This window comes from Dromiciops gliroides, chromosome 4 (assembly GCF_019393635.1).
Source record: "Dromiciops gliroides isolate mDroGli1 chromosome 4, mDroGli1.pri, whole genome shotgun sequence".
Taxonomy (NCBI): Eukaryota; Metazoa; Chordata; class Mammalia; order Microbiotheria; family Microbiotheriidae; genus Dromiciops; species Dromiciops gliroides.
Genome location: NC_057864.1, coordinates 166879437 through 166900808, shown reverse-complemented (window position 1 = coordinate 166900808; position 21372 = coordinate 166879437). Strand labels below are relative to the sequence as shown.

Here is a 21372-nt window from a genome sequence, read left to right as displayed (position 1 = left end):
GTGTTCTGGAATCTATTATCAGTTGATATACTTTTTTTCAAATACAATTTAAGATCTTGCTTTAATCTATAAAACCTTGTCTGGGTTGGGCCTTGGTGATTGCAGACTAACTATGGGTATTTACGTTTTCCCCATAGTCAAAATGAGATGGTATGCTTAGACTAACAGTCCTCAAATTAGAAAATTGTGGTCCAGTCTGCAAAATAAAATGACCCTTTTAAAGATTGGTCCCCTGCCCCCATTCTCTGCCTTGCAGTAGTCAGCTGCTTATTCAGTAAGGACTAATACAGATATTAAGTTGAGGAAGCAAAGAAAGGTACAGAGGCTGTTGTTATCAATGGATGCATTTTTTTTTTAGCTGGAAAACATGACACGGGCAAGGAAATTTATAACCAAAATAATGTCGAGTTAGTTCTTAGATCCATATAAAACTTACATCTCCCACCTAAAGCTAGCCACTGTGTGTTCCTTTCTGAGAGCTTTGTAAAACAAAGGACAGTTTCCAAATATGTGATACTGTAACCTGGATGGCCTGCTCCTTTGTCTCTGTTGAATGTTCACATTGCTAAAACATTCTCTGCAAAGCCTTTCCCACTATTGATTGTGATAGAAATGACTGATGACTCAGAAGAATTCAGCAGTTATATCCTGGTCTTGCTGCCACTGCAGCTGCTCCAATTCATAGCATCTACTTATTTTCACTGGCTAGAACTGAAAATAAAATCACTGGGGAGAGGAAATATTTTTTTAACTGAAGAAAATTGCAAGTACAGTAGTGTGAAAAGTGATGAAAAAGGGAGAACTCACCTGTTATTCACCAAGAGAAGGTATTATAAGGGCAAGGTGAAGTGCTGCAAGATACTGCATTATGCCGAATCCTTGCATCTCTTCCCACTCCTACTTGGCAGTACCCACCCTCCCCCCTCACAGAGATTTCCAGGTCCCCTTCCACTAAAATATTCCCCTGGTTTCCTGAAATTCTATCTATTAGATTTACTTGGATTAATAAACAGAACCCCCTGGGTGAGTTAGGAGGATGGCTATCAGTCATTCATACCTGAGCAAGGTTGTCTCTAAAATAAGGCAAATTATTTTCTCCCCTGTCTTTTTGAAACATTTGTATACAGTTAAAATGAACATTGTAGACAGCCTTGAAGGAGGAAACCCAGTCAAAAAGATGCAGCCTGAGTGTTGGGTTTAGAAGTTAAGGTTGTAGGAACCTAGACAATTTTTAAGGTGCTGTAATTTTATGCTGATTATATATTACTCAGGCCTTTTTTTTTTTTTTAGCACCAGCTGCTGTTGTTTCCTTCATCCAGGGCTGCTTCCCTGAGTCACTGCCAGGTATCAGCAGCCAAGGCCTTCCAAAAGCCCCAAATCAGAAGGCTCAGACCTTAGTGTGGATTACTTTAATCAGATTCCTTTTTCTCCTTCCACCTGGTTGAGATGCATACAGGAGAGAATGAGAGTTTTGTGATGAAGGGAGGAAGCATCAAGAGAGAATTCTGATCAATGGGGCTCTTAGGAGAATACAAATCTAGGAGGGCTGCTGTAGTAGAGAGACAATATTGTCAGAGGATAATATGGGGCACTCAGCTTCTGGATGGGATGGGGGAAAGAATGTGTCAGGAGGCTGGAGAAAACAGCCTACTTTGAAATTTTGTCTTTATCTGCTTTTGTTCCAGATACTTGCTTCCCCTTTCATCCCCTCATCCCTGAAGCTGGGCGTGGCTGTTATTTAACCCATCAGGGCTCTTTGCTTTGCCCTGCTTAAGAGGGTGAAACAGTAATGGAGCAAGGGTGAAACAACCTATAAGCTGTCTCAGTAGTCCAAGATGGGCTGGATTCTGGGACAGTTTCACTAACACAAAAGTGGAATGAAATTAGAAGCCTTTCCAAAAGAATGAGACATGTCTCTCTACCTTATTTTAAGCTCTCATCATGGGTTTTCACTCGTTTAGCTATGCAGAATGAATGGATGCAGGCCCTCTGAGCTCAGCTCTCACCCCATTTGGCCTTTCTCTAGGTGAAGCAGAGAAACAGAAAGAGGCAGAGCTGAGACATCAGGAGCTGTCATCCCAAGCTGGCAGATTCAATGACTTTGCAACTCTGGCAGTGATCTTTGAACAGTGCAAATCAAGGTATATAAAAGAAGACTAAAATGACCATGACAAAATGTGTCTTCTATGTACTTTTTGTATCTGTGGATTCTTAACATTCTACATAGTAAACTGTTGGTTGTCTGAGATAACAGAATGCTTCAATGTATGTGTATGTGAAAGTTCCATCCATAAGCCCCATTCATCAATTGTGTGGGTTGTGTTTTTTGTTTTTTAACTCAGTGAAGGTGTTTTTAATTGACATGGTTTGTGGTTAAGCTATGAAATAAGTTTTCCTCTTCATAAGCAGGTCCCATCTACCAACTTTCATATAGGCTGATCCTACTGATTTCCATCTCTACATGTATAACCCAAATAAGCTTTCATTAAATCCAGATCTGATTCCTTGTCATGGCATGGAGCTGATGCTAGTACACAGGCAGTGGGAGGTTCTGCCAAGCCTGGGGATGAACCAGGTGTATAATCTGAGAGCCAGCAGCTCAGCCATATTTGGAGAGGCAGGTTAGCTGCAGGGTAATGGAGTCTTCAGGCAGAACAACTTTCAAAGACCATTTTTTAAATCATAGAAGGTTCAGATGTGCTTCGGGGAAGGTGGTAACCACACAAACTAAAATTCACATCCTTGAGGTATTGAAGCAGTAAGAAAGTAATGTGTTGCATTTCACTTAGAGGCAACCTTTCGTCATACCAGTATCGTCATTCACAGCCCATCCCCACCTGCGTGGTGTCAGAAACATTGGATCCATTGGAGGTGCTTACAGTCGGCATTCCGTGTGGAAGGTCAGCTTCGAGAGATCATCAGGAAACTGAAGCAGGTGAACACTGCAATGCTTTCCTTTGGGCTCTATATGTTTCATGCTGTTGGACCAGCAGGGATTTACAATTCCTTTCAATTATTTCCACCTCTCAGTGCTTCTCTGAAGCAAGACTTATTTGCCCTTCGTTAACTCCTTCAGAAGATCCGTGGGAGATAAATCCAATTTGACAAGTACCTCCTGCATGACATTGTGCTCAGTGCTGGACATACAGAGCTAGATATGAAAAAAACCTGATGTTCAGTGAGATTATATAGTCTAATGGCAAACAGGAGAGGACACAAGTACCCAGCTAACAGTGATCTAAAAGAGAATGAGAGAGGTACAAAGAAGAGATCGGGGTAAAGGACAATGAGAGTTTTGAGGAGGAAGCAATGACTTTCACATGAGAGGTGAGATTGGGCAGAAAGTATCAGGGAAGACATGCAAGTTGGGTCTTAAAGAAAGGGAGGGACTTCAATAGCCAGAAATAGGATGGGGGGAGATATTCTAGTCATAGAGAATTGCCTGAGTGAAGTCACAGCACCTTAGGACAAGAATGGGAGCTAGCAAGTTGTCCAGTTTAGTTGAGATAGGGAGATGTATAAGCAGATTGGAGCCAGATTGTGGAGAGCCATTAATGTCAAAATATATACTTGATTAAATAGGCAGTAGGGAGCAGCTGCAGGTTTGATAACTAGGTGGCATAATGAGTAGAGTGCTTGGGAACACAACCTGAGTTCAAATCTTGCCTCAAACACTTACTTAGCTAGGTGGTCCTGGACAAACCACCTCACTGAAACCTCAGCTTCAGTATCTATAAAATGAAAGTCAAAATAGCACCTATGTCACAGAGTTATTGTGAGGCTCAATGAGATATAATGGATCTAAAGGGCTTTGCAAACCGTAAAACTACATAAATGCTAGCTATCAATATTGCTGTTTGAATAAAGGATATGATCAGAGTGTGGAAAATTACTGAGGCAGCAGTGTGTGGAGGATAGATTTTAATTTTTTTGTTTTTTTTTAGTGAGGCAGTTGGGGTTAAGTGACTTGCCCAGGGTCACACAGCTAGTAAGTGTTAAATGTCTGACCCTGGATTTGAACTCAGGTACTCCTGATTCCAGAGCCGGTGCTCTATCCACTGTGCCACCTAGCTGCCCCACTGCCTCTTCTTCTAAGACTCGAGAAAGGGCGAGAGGATGAGCAAGGACACTGAGATCTTAGAAGAGCAAAACTGAGAAGCCAAGGAAGTTCACACTGAAGAGCTTCAGAGTTCTCAGACAAATGGGAATAAAGAGCATTTGTTGAGTGTGATGAGGGCGAGTTGAGGCTTTGAGGTTGGAAGGCAAGATAAGAAACAACTGTTGTGGAAGATGTGACTCAGTGAGAACTGAATACAAAGATTTTGCTGTGTCATATGGAGGTCCCATTTGGGAATAGAGAGCTTCTCTTTTTGTGGTTTCTTCTAAAAGGATTCAGGCATTTAGGAGCAGAGAAGGAAGATGGTAGGAGTTACCCAAAATTGAGAGTTAAGAGGGTAGAAATAGCAGAAGACTGAGGGAGCAAATGATTCAAGGTTGGAGAGCAATATTGGAGTAGAAACTGAGGCCAGAACAGGGATGGAAGGACTGGTGATTAGGATGATATTGAACAATATGTATGGAACTGAGGAGAGGGAGAGAAAAGGAATGACAAGAGTTTAGTCAGAGAGAAGATCTAAGAAGTGAAAAGGTTTTGCATGATGGTGAGGGCCAAGATGTGACAGGTAAAGGAAAATGAATGTGGAGGTCATAAGCTTTAACAAGTTTAAGCAACTGTGAGGACAGCATGTTAGAAGGGTCATCATTGTAGAGGTTGGCTTCTCTGAGGATGATGCAGGAGAAAGATAGGCAAGGAAGACCAAACCAGAGGCTGAAACCATGGGGAAAGGTGAGATAAAGAAATAACTTTTTAAAAAGTTTTCAAAATTAAAGATTACTTCTTGTTATAAACAACTGACCTCAGGGCAGCTAGGTGGAGAAGTAGATAAAGCACTGGCCCTGGATTCAGGAAGACCTGAGTTCAAATCCAACTTCAGATACTTGATACTTACTAGCTGTGTGACCCTGGGCAAGTCACTTAACTCTCATTGCCCCACAAAAAAAAAGAAAGAAAGAAAAAAGAAAAGGTTGACCTCTTTACTAATATTCTTTATACAGCAACCTGATTTCCCAAGAGAAAGTTTTGATGGTCCTAGACATGAAATCTTACGAAGATGTTTGTGCACTGGATATTTCACCAATGTAGCACGAAGGTGAGCAGTGAGCTTAGAAATGGTTAAAAGGAAACTATATCATTGAGAGCAGTGATGAAGAATGTTTAGCATTTGAAACAACCTCCAAAGTAATGGTGATTGCCTCCTTCATAATTTTCATTGGCATTGAGACTGTTTCAGAAAAGTATAGATTAATTGGTCCATCTTTTCCTTCTTTTTCTATCCATGATTCACTACTTCCTACTATGTAAATATTCCCATTATAAAAAGAAGTCTTCTCTTGGTGTATTTTATTTAGAATATGCTTCCTAGTCATTTTTGTGGTTATTTCTCACAAGCCCCCACCTGGTGAGATACATCAGTGTTGCTATATTCATTTTACAAATAAGAAAATTGAGACAGAAAGATGGTTACAGTTAAGTAAATGGCCTGGCCAGAATCAGTCATTGAATGAACATAGTCACTGAACAGCAACAAAGCTTCCTTGCCTGTTCACATGGACTCAGACTATCCTTCTGCCTGAAGTTCCATTCTCTGCCTCATCCCCATCTCGACCTTTTCTTCAAGCTCCAGCTCAAATACCACCTATGCAATGAAGTCTTCCCTGATTCCCCTCCACTTAAAAGTAATCTTGGGGCAGCTAGGTGGCACAGTGGATAGAGCACCAGCCCTGGATTCAGGAGGACCTGAGTTCAAATCCGGCCTCAGACCCTTGACACTTACTAGCTGTGTGACCCTGGGCAAGTCACTTAACTCCAATTACCTCACCAAAAAAAAAAAAGTAATCTTACTCTTATCTGAATCCCTAGCACTTTACCTGTGCCTTTCTGTATTATAGTTGTTGTTTGCATTTCTTTATCTTCCATTTGAAGACCAGGCTCACATCTTCTTCCCCTTTTCCCCTTCTCTTAAGTCTTCTCCAAATTAAAAATATCTATTACTTTTGATTGATCCTCCTCACATAATATGCTCTCTGGTCCTCTGACCCTTCTGGTTGCACTCTTGTGGGCATCCTTTGGGCAGGCAGCATCCCTCTTAAGATGCAACATTCAGAGTTAGGTATGATCTCAGCACAAAGGACTGTCACCTGTTCTGGACACCACATTTTAATGCAGCATATGATCATGTTAGCTTTTTTTGGGCAGCTGCCTGCTCAACTCAAAAGCCTTCAGTCTATTTCATGCAAACTGTTATAAAGCCATGTCTCTCCTATTCCTTACTTGTACAGTTTATTTTTTTAAACCTGGGTTCAGAATTTTACTTACAGTCTCATTAAATGACATTCTGTTAGGTTTATCTTTTTGAGATCCTCGTCCTTTCAATTAATATGTTAACCGTTCTCAGAGCTTCGTGTTATCTGCATATTTGCCAACCATGTCATCCTACTTGTCCTCAAGTGATTAATATGAATATTGAACAAGAACAGGATTATAGATAAAGCCTAGTGGCATACCCCTAGATATCTCCTTTCAGATTAACATTGATGCATTAACCAACAAACTTCACTTCTAATCATTCTACGGTTTTCAATCTATCATTCTCTCTACATTTTTTCATCTCATCTACAAGATTTTTGTCAGAATTTATCAAATCTCTTGTGTCTACAGCATTTCTCGGATTCACCAGCACAATAATATCTGTCAAAACAAAAAGAAATGAGGCTAATCTGGTAATTGGCTCCTAGTAATCACTGCTTCCCTTATGAACCATGTGCTCCAGAATTTCGACAAGCACAGAGGTCAGACTCACTACTTTGTATACTTTGGATGGAATCCACTTTCTTCTTTGGAATATTTGTCTGACTGGAGGGCTTTAAAAGCTAAGCTCATGTGGGGCAGCTAGGTGGTGCAGTGGAATAGAGCACCGGCCCTGGAGTCAGGAGTACCTGAGTTCAAATCCGGCCTCAGACACTTAACACACACTTACTAGCTGTGTGACCCTGGGCAAGTCACTTAACCCCAACCGCCTCACTTTAAAAAAAAAAAAAAAAGCTAAGCTCAGGATAGCAATTGAAAAGGGATATAATGTTGACCTAGCAGTGAGAATTTTGCATAGGAATTTTAAATTAAGGAAATTATGTTTTCACTGGTATCAGACTTCTGGATAGCAAAGATTAGATAGACATTTTTAAAGGAGAAGCATTATTTATTGATTGGTTTGCTCATGCCTGATGTTCATTTGAAGCAAAGTGAACCATTATAATAAAAAAGAAATGTTATTTTTAACCTCTTCTATCTATACTTAGAAAATGTTACTAATTACAGACCTCAATATAGTGCTTATTTTGTTGTGTCACATTGATGTCCTATAATCACAACGTGTTCATTATTGTGTTTATAGGTCTGTAGGAAGAACATTTTGTACAATGGATGGGCACGGAACTGCAATACACATTCATCCTTCTTCAGCGGTAAATTATACCTTAAATCTCTGCAATAATCAGAATAATTATTTTGCTAATGTGTCTGTTTCTTTTACTCTTTGCTTTAAGAAATAAATTTGGTATCTCTATTATTTTTTTTTTTTGGTGGGGCAATGAGGGTTAAGTGACTTGCCCAGGGTCACACAGCTAGTGTCAAGTGTCCGAGGCCGGATTTGAACTCAGGTCCTCCTGACTCCAGGGCTGGTGCTTTATCCCCTGTGCCATCTAGCTGCCCCCCCTCTATTACTTTTATTACATAGTGCTATAAAGGCATATGTAATCTATGTCTAGGAAGAAAAAGTCTTCATGTAAACTCTTCATAGAATGAATTCAGAAGAATTGTAGGTCTTAAATATGTAATTGCTAACATAGAGTGATCTAATGTTATCCAGTACTCTAGGTTGTTGCATGGAAAATTCTGTCTCCCTCAATAAATAATTTCCTTTAGCTCTATAACCAGGAATCCAAGCTCGAGTGGATCATTTTCCATGATGTTTTAGTTACTTCGAAAATGTATGTGAAGACTGTGTGCCCGATTCGATATGAATGGGTTAAAGACTTGTTACCCAAGTTATATCAATTTGATTTGTATGAATTAAGCAGTATGGCCCGACATGAAGTGACAGAAGAAGAAATAAAGAGGTGGGAAAACAAGGAAGATCTAAAGCAACAAAAGGGTGAGTAAAACAAAAAGTCTAGTGGCTTTCATGATATAAAAATATTGTGATAGAACTTTGGCTTTAGAATTTTTCCCTAGGGGACAAGTAAATCCCATCTTGACTGGTCTTCTCTTTTACCAACTTTCTCCATCCATCCAAGCAAGCATGCATTTTTTTTTTTTTTGGTGGGGCAATTGGATTAAGTGACTTGCCCAGGGTCACATACCTAGTACATGTTAAGTGTCTGAGGCCGGATTTGAACCCAGGTCCTCCTGACTCCAGCGCCAGTGCTCTATTCACTGGGCCACCTAGTTGCCCCCACAAGCATGTATTTTTATTGCAGTGCCATGCCCTGTTCTAGACACACAAATTGGAACAGAACCCAGATTATCGGATGACTCCTGGACTAAAGGGAGACTCCAAAGAATAGAGTTGTTCTGCCCCATAATCCAGAATACATAGAAGAACCAGTCATAAATTATTTTATCCCAGTATCTGACCCTGTACACTGTTTAGAAATACTAATTACACTGATGATCTTAGACCACACACACTGTTTCTCTTGAGTGAGAAATGTTACTTTTCTATTTCTTTACATTTTACTAAGAAAATTCAATGTACTTTTCTCCTTTAAACCCTTCTGTCTTAAGCCAAGAATATCACTTTCATGTATTCACTTTTCACATTTCCAGATAGAGCAATGAAAGAATCTCTAAAGAAAATGCAGAGAAGGAATGATGATAAATCCATTTTGGATGCACGTGCTCGATTCCTGGAGAGAAAGCATCTACGGTCCCAAAACATCACTGGCACTTTGAAGGAAACTGAGTAAGAAATGACCTCTTGATTCAGAAAGGACCAGAAGCAGTCAGGAAATGTACTGCTGCATTACTATTGACTTCAGACAGAACTGCCAAGTACCCAAGGAAGCTGCTATTGAATTTATTAGCTTGAGAGCTAAAACAGCTTACACCAATGCACTCAGATGGAATTGTCACAGGGAAAATGAGTAGGTTGCTCTGATCAATGGCATTGATATGTGAATGAGTACAGAGTAAGACTAGAGGTGATGTTCCCTTTTACTTTCCATTCTGCTGACCTTAAATTGGCATTGAACTGTCCCTCTATATTTTTTAATAATATGTAAATTGATATTTTATTAAATTGTAACCCATTTGTAATGGAACATTAAAGATTATTTTTTTTAAGTCTGCCTCTGTTTTACAATTGCACATGTACATGAACCTATACTGATTGCTTGCAACCTTGGGGAGGGGGGGAGGGGAGGGGAGGGAAGGAGGGAATGAGAGAGGGATAGAATTTGGAACTCAAAACTTTAAATAAATAAATAGGAAATATAAAGTCTGCCTCTGACTTATACTGGCTGTGTAACCCTGGGCAAATCACTTAACCTCTCAATGCTCTAGGCAATTCTTTAAGACTAATTTGCAAAGTGGGTGCCTATCTGATTGATAGAGGCAGTTTTTTTCACCCCAGTGTTCCAATGAAAATACAGGTTCAAGTCCTATCCTTAACCCTTCTCAAAACCACTGAATTACTGTTAGAATCATCTGTTATATCCAGTGTGTTGTCATTATTTAAAGCATCATTTTATTTATTGATTGATAAAATTAATGAATAAGAAAAATGTCTTTGGTAGGACTCCTTTTAAAGTTATTTTTACTGGGATTACATAAAGTACTTTTTCATATAAAAATATGTTGTGAAAAGTACCTATGGCCACTTACCAGAAAGATCATGCATATAAGGACTTTTCTTCTAGACCTATATATAGTTAGTGTAGTACCAATTTCAAACTCAAAAGACAGTATACAGCCTCAGACACTTGACACTTACTAGCTGTGTGACCCTGGGCAAGTCACTTAACCCCCATTGTCCTGCCAAAAAACAAAAACAAAAGACAGTATAATGTATATTTAAGGTTTTTTTCTACAAAGATTAAGACATTCAGATTTTTTGTAGATAACTGACATTTTCTGAAAAGTTATAGCATTATTTCTCTGTCCTTAGTAGCTGAGCTGAACTCTCTGGTTTTTAGGATTAGAAACTTTTGGAACCTTTACTGAAGAAATCATAGATGGCCCAAAATATCTGTTCCTTGAGCTTTCTAAAGTAGGGTAAGTGGTGATGGATTCACTCAGCAGGCCTTACATTAGGTCTTTGCTTGCTCTGGGAGTATCTTATTGTTGAAGTAGGCATCAAGGAGCTTAGTTCCAGAAGTGACTATCTTCCTTGGAAGTTTTTTGAAAACGCTTATGTAATTCTCATATATTGTGAGTCACAACAGATCCCAGGAAACATTTTTGATCTGGGAAATTTCATGCTCATGAGTGAATAAAATGAATGAGTGAATGAAAACACATTTATTAATCACTTATTCTGTGCAAAGTACCTGGGATACAAATAGAAAAGTAGATAGCTTCTGCTCTCAAGGAGCTCACCTTCTAATGGTGGAGACAGTACCCATAGGAGGTTTCAGTTGCAAGTCAGAAGCAAAGGTCCCATAGTCCTTTGTGTGTGTGTGTGTGAGGCAACTGGGGTTAAGTGACTTGCCCAGGGTCACACAGCTAGTAAATGTTAAGTGTCTGAGACCAGATTTGAACTCAGGTACTCATGACTCCAGGGCTGGTGCTTTATCCACTGTGCCACCTAGCTGCCCTGGTCCCATGATCCTTATGCAACAAAGCTTCTTCTGTCATCTTCTTTGATGTTGAACCATTTGGCAGTGCTAAGATCTTTCCTTTCCTGGTCTCCAAAGCTGAGAAGGTAAGGCCTCCACAGAAGGGCTATTTCTTGGGATAATGGGCTGGAAGCAGGACTGGTGGTCTAGAGAACAGGGTGCTGTCGCTCTCGGGGCTCTTGGGCTTGCCTGCCCAGCAGTGGCAGTTTATTAGTAGTCAGTGTTTGTGGTGGCAAGGAATGGGGAGCCCTTCTCCACAGACATGTTCCCCTCAATGAAGGCTGCATTAGGGTTTGAAGGGAGGTGGCGGGCAGTATTGCCTCCTGTCTTTCCCTCAGGGTGCCTTACTGCTTTAGTTAGGCTGTCTTGTCTGCCCTCTCTGTGGCAGTAGGTTGGCAGTTGGGGGAAGGGCTGGCCCCTTCTCCACCAGAGTCACATCCCTGGGTAATGACTAGATTCATACTGATGATCCCCTCGCATGCTCCAAGCCCACACAAACCTACTAGTGTCACATCCATATAGTCATTAACTTTAACTAGCCCCCTTCACCCAAAGCCTCTATTTGTCCAGACAGCATGAAATTTCACTACAGAGCTGTAGTCTAAATCATACCTTCCATAAATAATCAACTTCCTGGCACTCACAATTGATTAGCATCAATCACAGCCAACCTCCCCAACTCTTTTTCCAAGTAAGATACGAGGTCTTAAGTGAGCTCTTTCTCAGTTTGTAGGTGTGAGGAAAAAATCCATCCTCTCTCTTCTCAATAATTCTCAGGAACTCAGCAGCGAGGTGACAAAGGCTCTTTATTTTCTTCTCATGAGAAGGAGACACCCTAGTGTACAGCTAGTGGGTGCCCAGAAAGGGGGCTAGTAGGCCTTGTTTTAACCCTAGTCCCTAACACGAATGGACCCTCCCCTTTTTCATCACTGGTCCCATTACTCAAGGGTTACAATCTACGCTAAAACTAGCTAATTGGAACGCAGTATTCCTACCCCTCTTCCTTGTATGGGCATAACTCAGGAGTGGACCTTATACTTCCTTATATGGACACAACTCTGGAGTGGACCTTATTGAGACCAGGGCTCCTTGAACCATGTGACCTTGCTAACCTGAGGGGGAGGAGGGGATCTGAGACCTTTGTCCTACAAACAGGTCAGGGGGAGTATGACTAACTGTTATATCCACATTGAGAGGAGACAACTACCCATTTCTCACAGTAGGCCAAACTTCATTTTTGTGCACTGACTAGGACTAGCTGGCTTCACAAATAAGAAATTCGGACAAGCCAGTTTCACCCCAAGGCTATAAGATTCCAACATGAAAATTTACTTTCTTGGGGAACTCAGATTGGAAACCCTTGTCTTCAGACCAGCCTTTTAGCCCCAGAGCAAAGCAAATAACTTGGAGAAGATAAAGCAAGTAATACTCTACCACTTTGAAAAAGCTCTTAAAGAATGTCATTCAGCCCTCAGCTATGGAATACCTGCTCTCCAGATAACCCAGCAGAACTGGCAAGCTGAAATCTCAGAGGAAGGAGTGATTCTCCTCACTGGTCATTTAGAATCCTTAGGGGGGGGGGGCAGCTAGGTGGCCCAGTGGATAAACCACCGGCCCTGGATTCAGGAGTACCTGAGTTCAAATCCGGACTCAGACACTTGATACTTACTAGCTGTGTGACCTTGAGCAAGTCACTTAACCCTCATTGCCCTGCAAAAAATAAAAAAAATAAAAATATTAAAAAAAAAAAAAAAAGAATCCTTACCAGGGCAACCCTTCTGTCAAGCACACATCTATTGGCATTGCTCCTGTTAACGTGGAAATTAAGGAAACAATATAGAAGAAAATAAGGTCTTTAATTGGGGCAGAAAACTATAGCAAAGCTCAGAAGCTAGGAATACCCAAAGATGGGAACAGAGGACAAGGTTTTTATGGGGTAACAGAACAAAAAAGGAACCAAAAGATTGCTCCAGAGTGACATATAGCTACTTAATGTAAATGAACCTTTAACAAAAGAAATAATAGGACTGCTCCTAAGTTAAGTATAGGCATTACTGTCTCTGAATAAAAACTACCCTTTTTACATAATAACATAAAGTCCTGGGAGTAAGGTGGGGAACATTGAGAGGGGAGAAGTTTCTTGGGGGAAGGTCCATAAGTCCATCAAGAGTCAGGAAATGACAAAGACAGTCAACCCCAGGTAATTCATTTGTCTGGGAAAGAAGGGACTGGGTGGGGAATCTGTAAATTTTGTAGTTCTCATTCCATTTAACAACTCAGTGAACTGTTACAAAATGCTTGCCTTGATGCTGCTAGTCAACTTGTAATATTCTTCCTGTGTTTTAAGTTGAAAACTTTCCTGGTTGGTTATTGCCTTCATTTCTGCTATATATGTATGTCCCTGAGAGATCAGTACTTAAAAAGCATCATAGATCAGTGTGGCCAACCTAGGCTCTAAAAACTTCCATAACCCCCAACGTGGCCTTAATGATATTTATTTTTGTCTTATATAAACAATACATTTAACTTACTATTTTAGAAAGGGTAAGGACGGACAAATTGGTTTCCCTAAAAATGTTCAAAGAAAGTCGTGAACTCCCCCCACATAGTAGTGGCCTTCTCATAGAGAACTTTTATTTTTATTTTTATTTTTTTAAGTAATAAAAATTTTTATTTATAGTTTTGAGTTCCAGTTTTTATCCCTTCCCCCCCCCTCAGTAAGCAATCAGATATGGGTTATACATCTACAATTATGCAAAACATTACCATTGTGAGCAAATTATTATGTGGGGGCCCCCCTGCTGAGAAAGCTTGACTGACCTTGACTTAGTCATTTTGTATAAGAAAACTTGAATAAAAGAAAAAATGAAAGAAATAGCATGCTTCAGTCTGTTCAACCAATATCAGTTCTTTCTTTGGAGGTATAGTATGTTTCATCAATCAATAGTCCTTTGGGATTGTCTTGGATCATTGTATTGTTGAGAATAGTTAGTCATTCACAGTTCTTCATCAAACAATATTGCTGTCTCTGTGCACAATGTTCTTTTGGTTCTGTTCACTTCACTATACATCAATTCATACAAGTCTTTCCAGGCCTTTCTGAAATCATGCTGCTTGTCATTTCTTATAGCACAATAATATTCTATCACCATCATATACCACAGCTTGTTTAGCCATTCCCCAATTGATTTACAATTCTTAACCACCACAAAAAGAGCTGCTATAAATATTTTTGTATAAATAGGTCTTTTTCTCTTTTTGGGGATGTCTTTGGGATATAACCTAGCAGTGGTATTGCTGGATCAAAGGGTAGGCACAGTTTTATAGTCCTTTGGAGAACTTTTAGAAGAACATAGGCGGGGCAGCTAGGTGGCACAGTGGATAGAGCACCGGCCCTGGAGTCAGGAGTACCTGAGTTCAAATCCGGCCTCAGACACATAACACTTACTAGCTGTGTGACCCTGGGCAAGTCACTTAATCCTCATTGCCCTGCAAAAAGAAAAAAAGAACATAGACAAGAGCTACGCTGAATGAATGGTGATCTGCATTGTTGAAGAAAATATACACAACTATGAGATTAAAGGTCCGTTTGAATTTTTAAATATCAATATATATATGAAATATATTTTTATTGATATCTTTTTTTAAATCACCTGCATTTTCCCCTGCCAACTTCCCCCATACCCCTCCAAGAGAGTCATCTCTTGTAACAAAGATTTTTGTTTTAATTCAGCAAAATTAACACAACAAAAAAAATCTGACATATGCAAAGTTCTACTCTCCACCCTTTACAAAGCAGCAAGGGGAGTTATCTTCTCATACCTCTTCTTTGGAGTAAATTTTATTCTTTATAATTCCTCAATATTCATATTTAATTGTTTTGTGGTTGTTATTCTTTCCACTTACATTGTTGGAGTCATTGTATATTTTGTTTTTTCCTGGCTCTGCTTTACTTCTCTTTGCCATAGTTCATTTAAATTTTTTCGTGCTTCTTTGTATTCATCATATTCCTCATTTCTTATAGCTCAGTAAAATTCACTGAGACCAGTTTGGTTAGCCATTCTCCCAATCAATTAGTAGCTACTTTGTTTCCAGTTCTGTGGTGCCCCCCAAAAATGTTGCTATAAATATTTCGGGGATTATGGAGACATATGCCTAGCAGTAGAATTTCTGGATCAATATTAATATATATATATATATATATTTCAAGGTTCTGTGCCATTTCATAGAACAAAGTGGGGAAAACTAAAAAAAAAGTTTAATTATATATCATATTTGAAAAGTCCAAAATCTATCAAGGACCCACAAAATTTATCTCCTTAGAAAATTCAACTAAACTCACAGGTAGCATGGGTCCCTGGAGCCTTCAAAATTTGGAAGATTTAATTCATTTTATCCCCCCTCATTAAATAAATGGAAGTGATATAATTCTCGCTAAATATAATAATTGAAAAAAAAGTTTGGGGATTATACTTTGTATATTTAACAAATTAGGTACTTTGATTGTAACTTCAGAATTTTATATAGTCACCAAAAGTTTATTGTGAATTTCAGATACTGAAATTTGATGATGTTAATTGCTTATAAAGGTCTGAGTTTATACAAATGTCTGCAAGCAGCAGGAATAGCTAAAGTTCCATATAAACAAATTACAAAACACAGAAGAGTTATCGATTACAAACTAGATTAAAACATTTGTTCCCACCGGTCCATTATCTAATTCGTCTGAACATTAAGAGTTAGCTTTTAAATTGCTATCCCAAAGGTACAAAGCATCAGTAGAGCCAGTGTGGTATCCTGGATTTGTAGTTAAAAGCACCTAAATTTGAATCCTAGCTCTGGCAACTACTACCTGTGTGACCTTGGGCAAATCTCTTAACCTCATCAGTAAAAAGAGAGGATTGGGGCAGCTAGGTGGCACAGTGGATAGAGCACTGGCCCTGGATTCAGGAGTACCTGAGTTCAAATCCAGCTTCAGACACTTGACACTTACTAGCTGTGTGACCTTGGGCAAGTCACTTAACCCTCATTGCCCAACCAAAAAAAAAAAAAGAGAGAGAATTGGGTTTATCACAAAAATTTCCAAGTCTGATGAAGGAAAGAAACAGCAAAGTCTCCAAGCCTTAGAAGATAGGTTTATTGAGAGAGGGCCTATCTCATAATAAAGCCAGTCTCAGGCAGGGGTAAGACCTGAGAAACCCAGAGCAGTATTGGTCTCAGACTTTTATACCCCTATAAAGCTTAAATGTTTATATAACCTACCAATTTTAGACATAACTCCTCCCATATTATCTTCTGAGCCTATTTCAAATGGTACAGAACATGAGAATTTACAAATGGTCATCATCTAAAATATCATGAACATGAGCTTAGGGGTGCCCCATCACGGCTGGCAGTCAGCCAAATGTACAATATTTGTGGCAAACTCCTAAAATCAAACAACCTCTAATGCTGATTGGTTCCTTCAGCTTAGCAATACTATTCTCAGTAACTAATTGAGCATTTAATCATATTATAAATGGAATTGTTATGATGGTCAAGGGACAAGTTCACAATATATATTACATAATATCTACTCCTATTTGTTGCATTTGTATTAATTTCAGCTACTAAAGAAATAGGTAAAGCACATTAAATCACATTTTTTTTAGTCAAAGTACTGATTTATTTGCAGTTGAATCACTTAACTCTAAGGGTTGGGGGAAATCTCACTCACAGGTTTGATCTGTAAGTTTCCATCTAGCTCAAAATCTCTTGTCCTCAGGTATATTATGAACTCTTCTATCTCAGTAAGTTGTTACAGAGACCATGGACAAAAAGGCTCATTTGATCCTATCTGGTATGCCTAAGATAAGTTTGGGGGCAAAGTGCTTCATTATGTGACATTAATCACCAAAATATGTTATGTTGAGACCTAGGAAATGTATGAAGCAAAGTACTCATTTCCTAACAACTGAGAAGAATCTACCCATCCACAAAGCTTGGTTTGATAAGATGGAGGAAGGTAATGAGCATGATGCACTTTCATCTTGTCTTGCACTGTTCATGATGAACATAAGCAAAAGAATTCATCCTGAGATCTTTCTACTTTCTCATCTCTGTACAATCTTTAAAAATAAGCTTTCAAGGGTATCTCTGATTAAAAATACAAGAACAGGGGCAGCTAGGTGGCGCAGTGGATAAAGCACCGGCCCTGGAGTCAGGAGTACCTGAGTTCAAATCCAGCCTCAGACACTTAACACTTACTAGCTGTGTGACCCTGGGCAAGTCACTTAACCCCAATTGCCTCACTAAAAATATATATATATATATATATATATAAGAACAGAAAGGCCGTTGCAAACTACCCTCTACCTTTTCCCCTAGTTTCCTTCCAAGTTCAGCTCAATCACTGCCTTTTACATGGTCTTTTCAAGATTCCCTTCAGCTGCTAGTGACTTGACACACACACACACACTCATATTGCCTCATATTTATTTTCTGTATATATTTTCTTAAAGTTCCTGACACAAAATAGATACTTAGTAAATACTTGTTGACTGACAAATTTTAAAGTTCCAAATAGATTCCCAGTCTTGCATGCTGCAGCAGTATTTTGTATAACATTAACAGATGCAAGGGAAGAAGTCACCCATCAGCATGTTGGTGACTTCCTGGGGAGGATTTACAAGAAGATGTGGACAAGAGTTGCACAGAATTAGAAGACATCAATGGGTCACATATCACTCCCACCAATAATGGGAGCATTTCCATTACTAAGATCACAAGATCTATTGAAGTATCATATAAAAAGATAGCACAACTAAGCTAAAAACTTCTTAGGGATAACATCAATTTTGTCTCCTTGACAGTAATTTAAAAAAATAAAAACCTTATCACTAACACGTTCGACCAATTTTAGGTTGATTTCTTTAAACTTTTCCTAAGTTTAAAGTTCCTAAGTTTTCCTTTTTCTAATAAGTAAGGTAATAATCAAAAGGTCAGCCAGAGCAAAGAGTGATACAAACAGACAGCGTGTATAATCAACAGACTGAATAATTTGCTCTTAACTAAATGAGATGGCTGCTGATTCCAGTTTTAGAAAAAGTATGCTCTTGGATGAATGACCAATTATTCTATCAACAATATTCCTTATATTATTTGGGATAAATTGGTGATACTTCATCTTAAGAAAAAAGAAGATAATTACAATATGAAAATGTCTCAAATCTTCAGTCACTCTTTAAAACCTGAAATCTTGATTATTGGGGATTTCCAAATCTTGCTCCTCCAATCAAATTCTAGAATTGCATCAAACTGCAGTATTGATTTTAGTAGTTATATTATCTGGTCCCAGAGAATTCAATTTTTTTATAAATTCAAGTTTTATCTTTTGTTTTACTTATAGGTAGGATGTAGAAACTAGTCAACCTGTTTTATAGTTTCTGTGGACATGTATAAATAGAAAGTTTCTTATGCATATTTCTGACCCTCTGCTGTATTGGCAGCCCTGATTTTAGATATCATAGAGAAAAAACAAATACTATGATAAAATAATATAGAGTTGGAAGGAACCTTAGCAACTAACTAGTCTAGCCCATATCCAAAAGAAATTCTCAGTTTAGCATACCTGACAAGTGGTCATTGGCCTCTGCTTTGAAGACTACCAGTAAGGGGGAGCCCACCACCTCTCCACTTTTGGATATCTCTGATTGTTAGGAAGGTTCTCCTGAATTTACCTCTTAGCATTTTCTCCCCATTACTCCTATTCTCACTTCTGAGGCCAAATAGTCATCAGGCATTGCATATATTAAGTATTTTCTTATATGCCAAATACTGCTAAATTCTGGGAATACAGAGAAAGGCCAAAATAGTCCCAGCTTTCAAGGAGTCCACATTCTAATGGAGCAGACAAATATGAAAATAACTAGATCCATATAAGCGATATAAGGGGTAGACAGAAAGTAAACTCAGAGAAGATAGCACCGTGGGGGAGAGGTGATGTGTGTGAAGAAAATGGTATCAGAGCTGAATCTTGAAAGAAGCCAAGGAAACTAAGACAGGAGTGATAAGGAACAGCATTCCAGCCATGGAGGACAAGTGATGTAAAGGCATGAAGATGGAAGATGAAGAGTCCCATACAAGACATAGTAAGTAGACCAGTAAAACTGGTCTAGAATGTGTGAAAAGGAGCAAGTGTAATAAGTCTATAAAGGTAGGTTGGATCCAACTGGGAAGAGTTTTTAATGCAAAGTGGGAATTTATTATTTCATTCTAGAGGTAATAGGGAGATGCTGGAGTTGATCAAGTGGAGGGCTGACAGGGACACACCAGGTTTTAAGAAAATCAATTTGGTAACTAAATGAGGGGATGGATTGGAATGGTGGGAAACAAGGGAAATCAATGAAAAGACTGTTCAAATAATCCAGGTGAGAAATGCTGAGGGTCTGAATTAGGGTGATGGCAGTGCCCATGGAAAGAAAGATATCATCGGTTATTCAATTAGGTAGAATTTTGGAGTTCATGTAAATGAAACTAGAACACTTGTAGGTGATGGCAATATCAAGGGTATGGCCATTTCCATGTGCAGCTGAAGAAGGAGTAGGCCATGAGAACTGAGGACACTGAAGAACTGGAAGTTGGAATCCTCTAATATGAGTTGGTATTGTGATGAAGACAAAGATGGTGAGCTGGGCACTGAACTCATGGAGGAAAGAAGGAAAAATGTCCTGAGGGTTAATAGATAATAGCCACCAGCATTTGGATTGCATGAATATCAAAAGAGAAGTTGATGAATGATGGTGATAGGATGAGGGTCTATAAGTGATGATGGCCAATAAGGAATATTCTGACTCCCCCACCATGACCATGGTCAAGAGGTATGAGAGAAAGTGTAGCCAGTCCTGGAAAGGGAAGCAAGGGAAGTAATAGTGTTAGGAGATAGGGTGGTTGCAATGAGTACCAGAAAATGGAAGTAGTGATAAAGGAAGGGGTTTAAAATAAAAGAAAATTTGTTAAATATGGAGAAGTTGTTCCAGAAGGCACAATAGAAAGAGCCACCAAATCTAGAATAGCACATGGGGGTTGGAAGGGGTTACAGTTGAGGAGGATGGGAGTAAGGGAGCAGTCAGTTGGGGATAGGGCCCAGGGTCTGTACATTGGTGGTGGAGTGGGAGTGTCAGAATTATAGAGATAGAAAGAATATATGAGAATGGAGTATGCTGACCATTGAGGGATGAGTCTAGGCAGAATATCAGTGGATGGAGAGAAGTCTACTGAGAGCAGTGAGATAGACTATTAAAAGGTCTAGCCTCATGGTATGTGGTGATGTTGTATCCAGGGATACCAGGATGACATCAAGTGGGAGCAGGAGGAGATAAGGTCCTAGGCATCCAGAGATGCCAGTGTACACAAGCCAAGAAGTGAATGGACAAGCTCTTATCCCTAAAACGTAACTTGGACCCAGTTGGAGAAGTCACTGGGGCATTACACATCTAATCCCTCTTCTACATATCAGTTCTTGAAATACATAAAATGAGAGACTTTTACTAAGGCTTATCTTCTGTAAGTTAAACTTCCTCAATTCTTTCGATTGTTCATTATATGACATAGACCTTGTTAAGACTCTTTGACATCCAGGTTGCCCTTCTCTGAATGTTTTCCAGCTTATCTATATCTGTTTTAAATTGCAATGCCTAGAACTAAACACAAGGCTCTAAATGGAGCTGGATCAGAGCAGATAACAGAAGGACTTCAATTCCCTCTTGGGCTCCTTGTTCCAGAATGCTATGCTTCTCCAGGCAGCCCAAGATTGAATTAGCTTTTTTGGTCAACCACATCATTCCACTGACTCATATTGAGCCTGTAGTCCACTAAGACACTCAGATCTTTTTCAAACAAACTGCTTTCTAACCATACCTTCCTTATCCTGTATTTGCATAGTTGTTCCTCCCTTGAGATTATATATATCTTAAATGATATTGTTGTGAATGACTATTATAATGTTTGAAAGAAGGAACTTTAATCTGTGAGAGAGTTAAAGCACCTCAGAATAAAGGGGGAAAATATAAATAATTGAGTTGTGAACCAGATACTGTATGTTTTATGCTGTGTAACATTATATATGTTTAATCTAAACTCAGAACTATTCTTGGTTGGTACATCTTCTCAACATTTAACTTTTTTTAAAAATTCATTAATAGGGGCAGCTAGGTGGCGCAGTGGATAGAGCACCGGCCCTGGAGTCAGGAGTACCTGAGTTCAAATCCGGCCTGAGACACTTAATACTTACTAGCAGTATGACCCTAGGCAAGTCACTTAACCCCAATTGCCTCACTAGGAAAAAAAAATAATAATAATGCATTAATAGATGTTTGTATTTCATATTGGAAGAACCATTTTTCTTTTTCTTTTCTTTTCTTTTCTTTTCAGGAGTCCATT

The 21372-nt window shown here is 39.1% G+C and overlaps 1 protein-coding gene across 1 annotated transcript in view; it reads left to right on the top strand.

The window, feature by feature from the left end:
* DHX40 (DEAH-box helicase 40) overlaps window positions 1–9506 on the top strand; it is a 51041-nt gene extending 41535 nt beyond the window's left edge. The window contains 6 exon segments of the mRNA XM_043999917.1: window positions 2027–2141; window positions 2827–2935; window positions 5116–5210; window positions 7512–7581; window positions 8042–8270; window positions 8945–9506. Coding sequence (XP_043855852.1) covers window positions 2027–2141; window positions 2827–2935; window positions 5116–5210; window positions 7512–7581; window positions 8042–8270; window positions 8945–9084 — 758 coding nt within the window. The 3' untranslated portion in view covers window positions 9085–9506.
* The last annotated feature ends 11866 nt before the right edge of the window (window positions 9507–21372 follow it).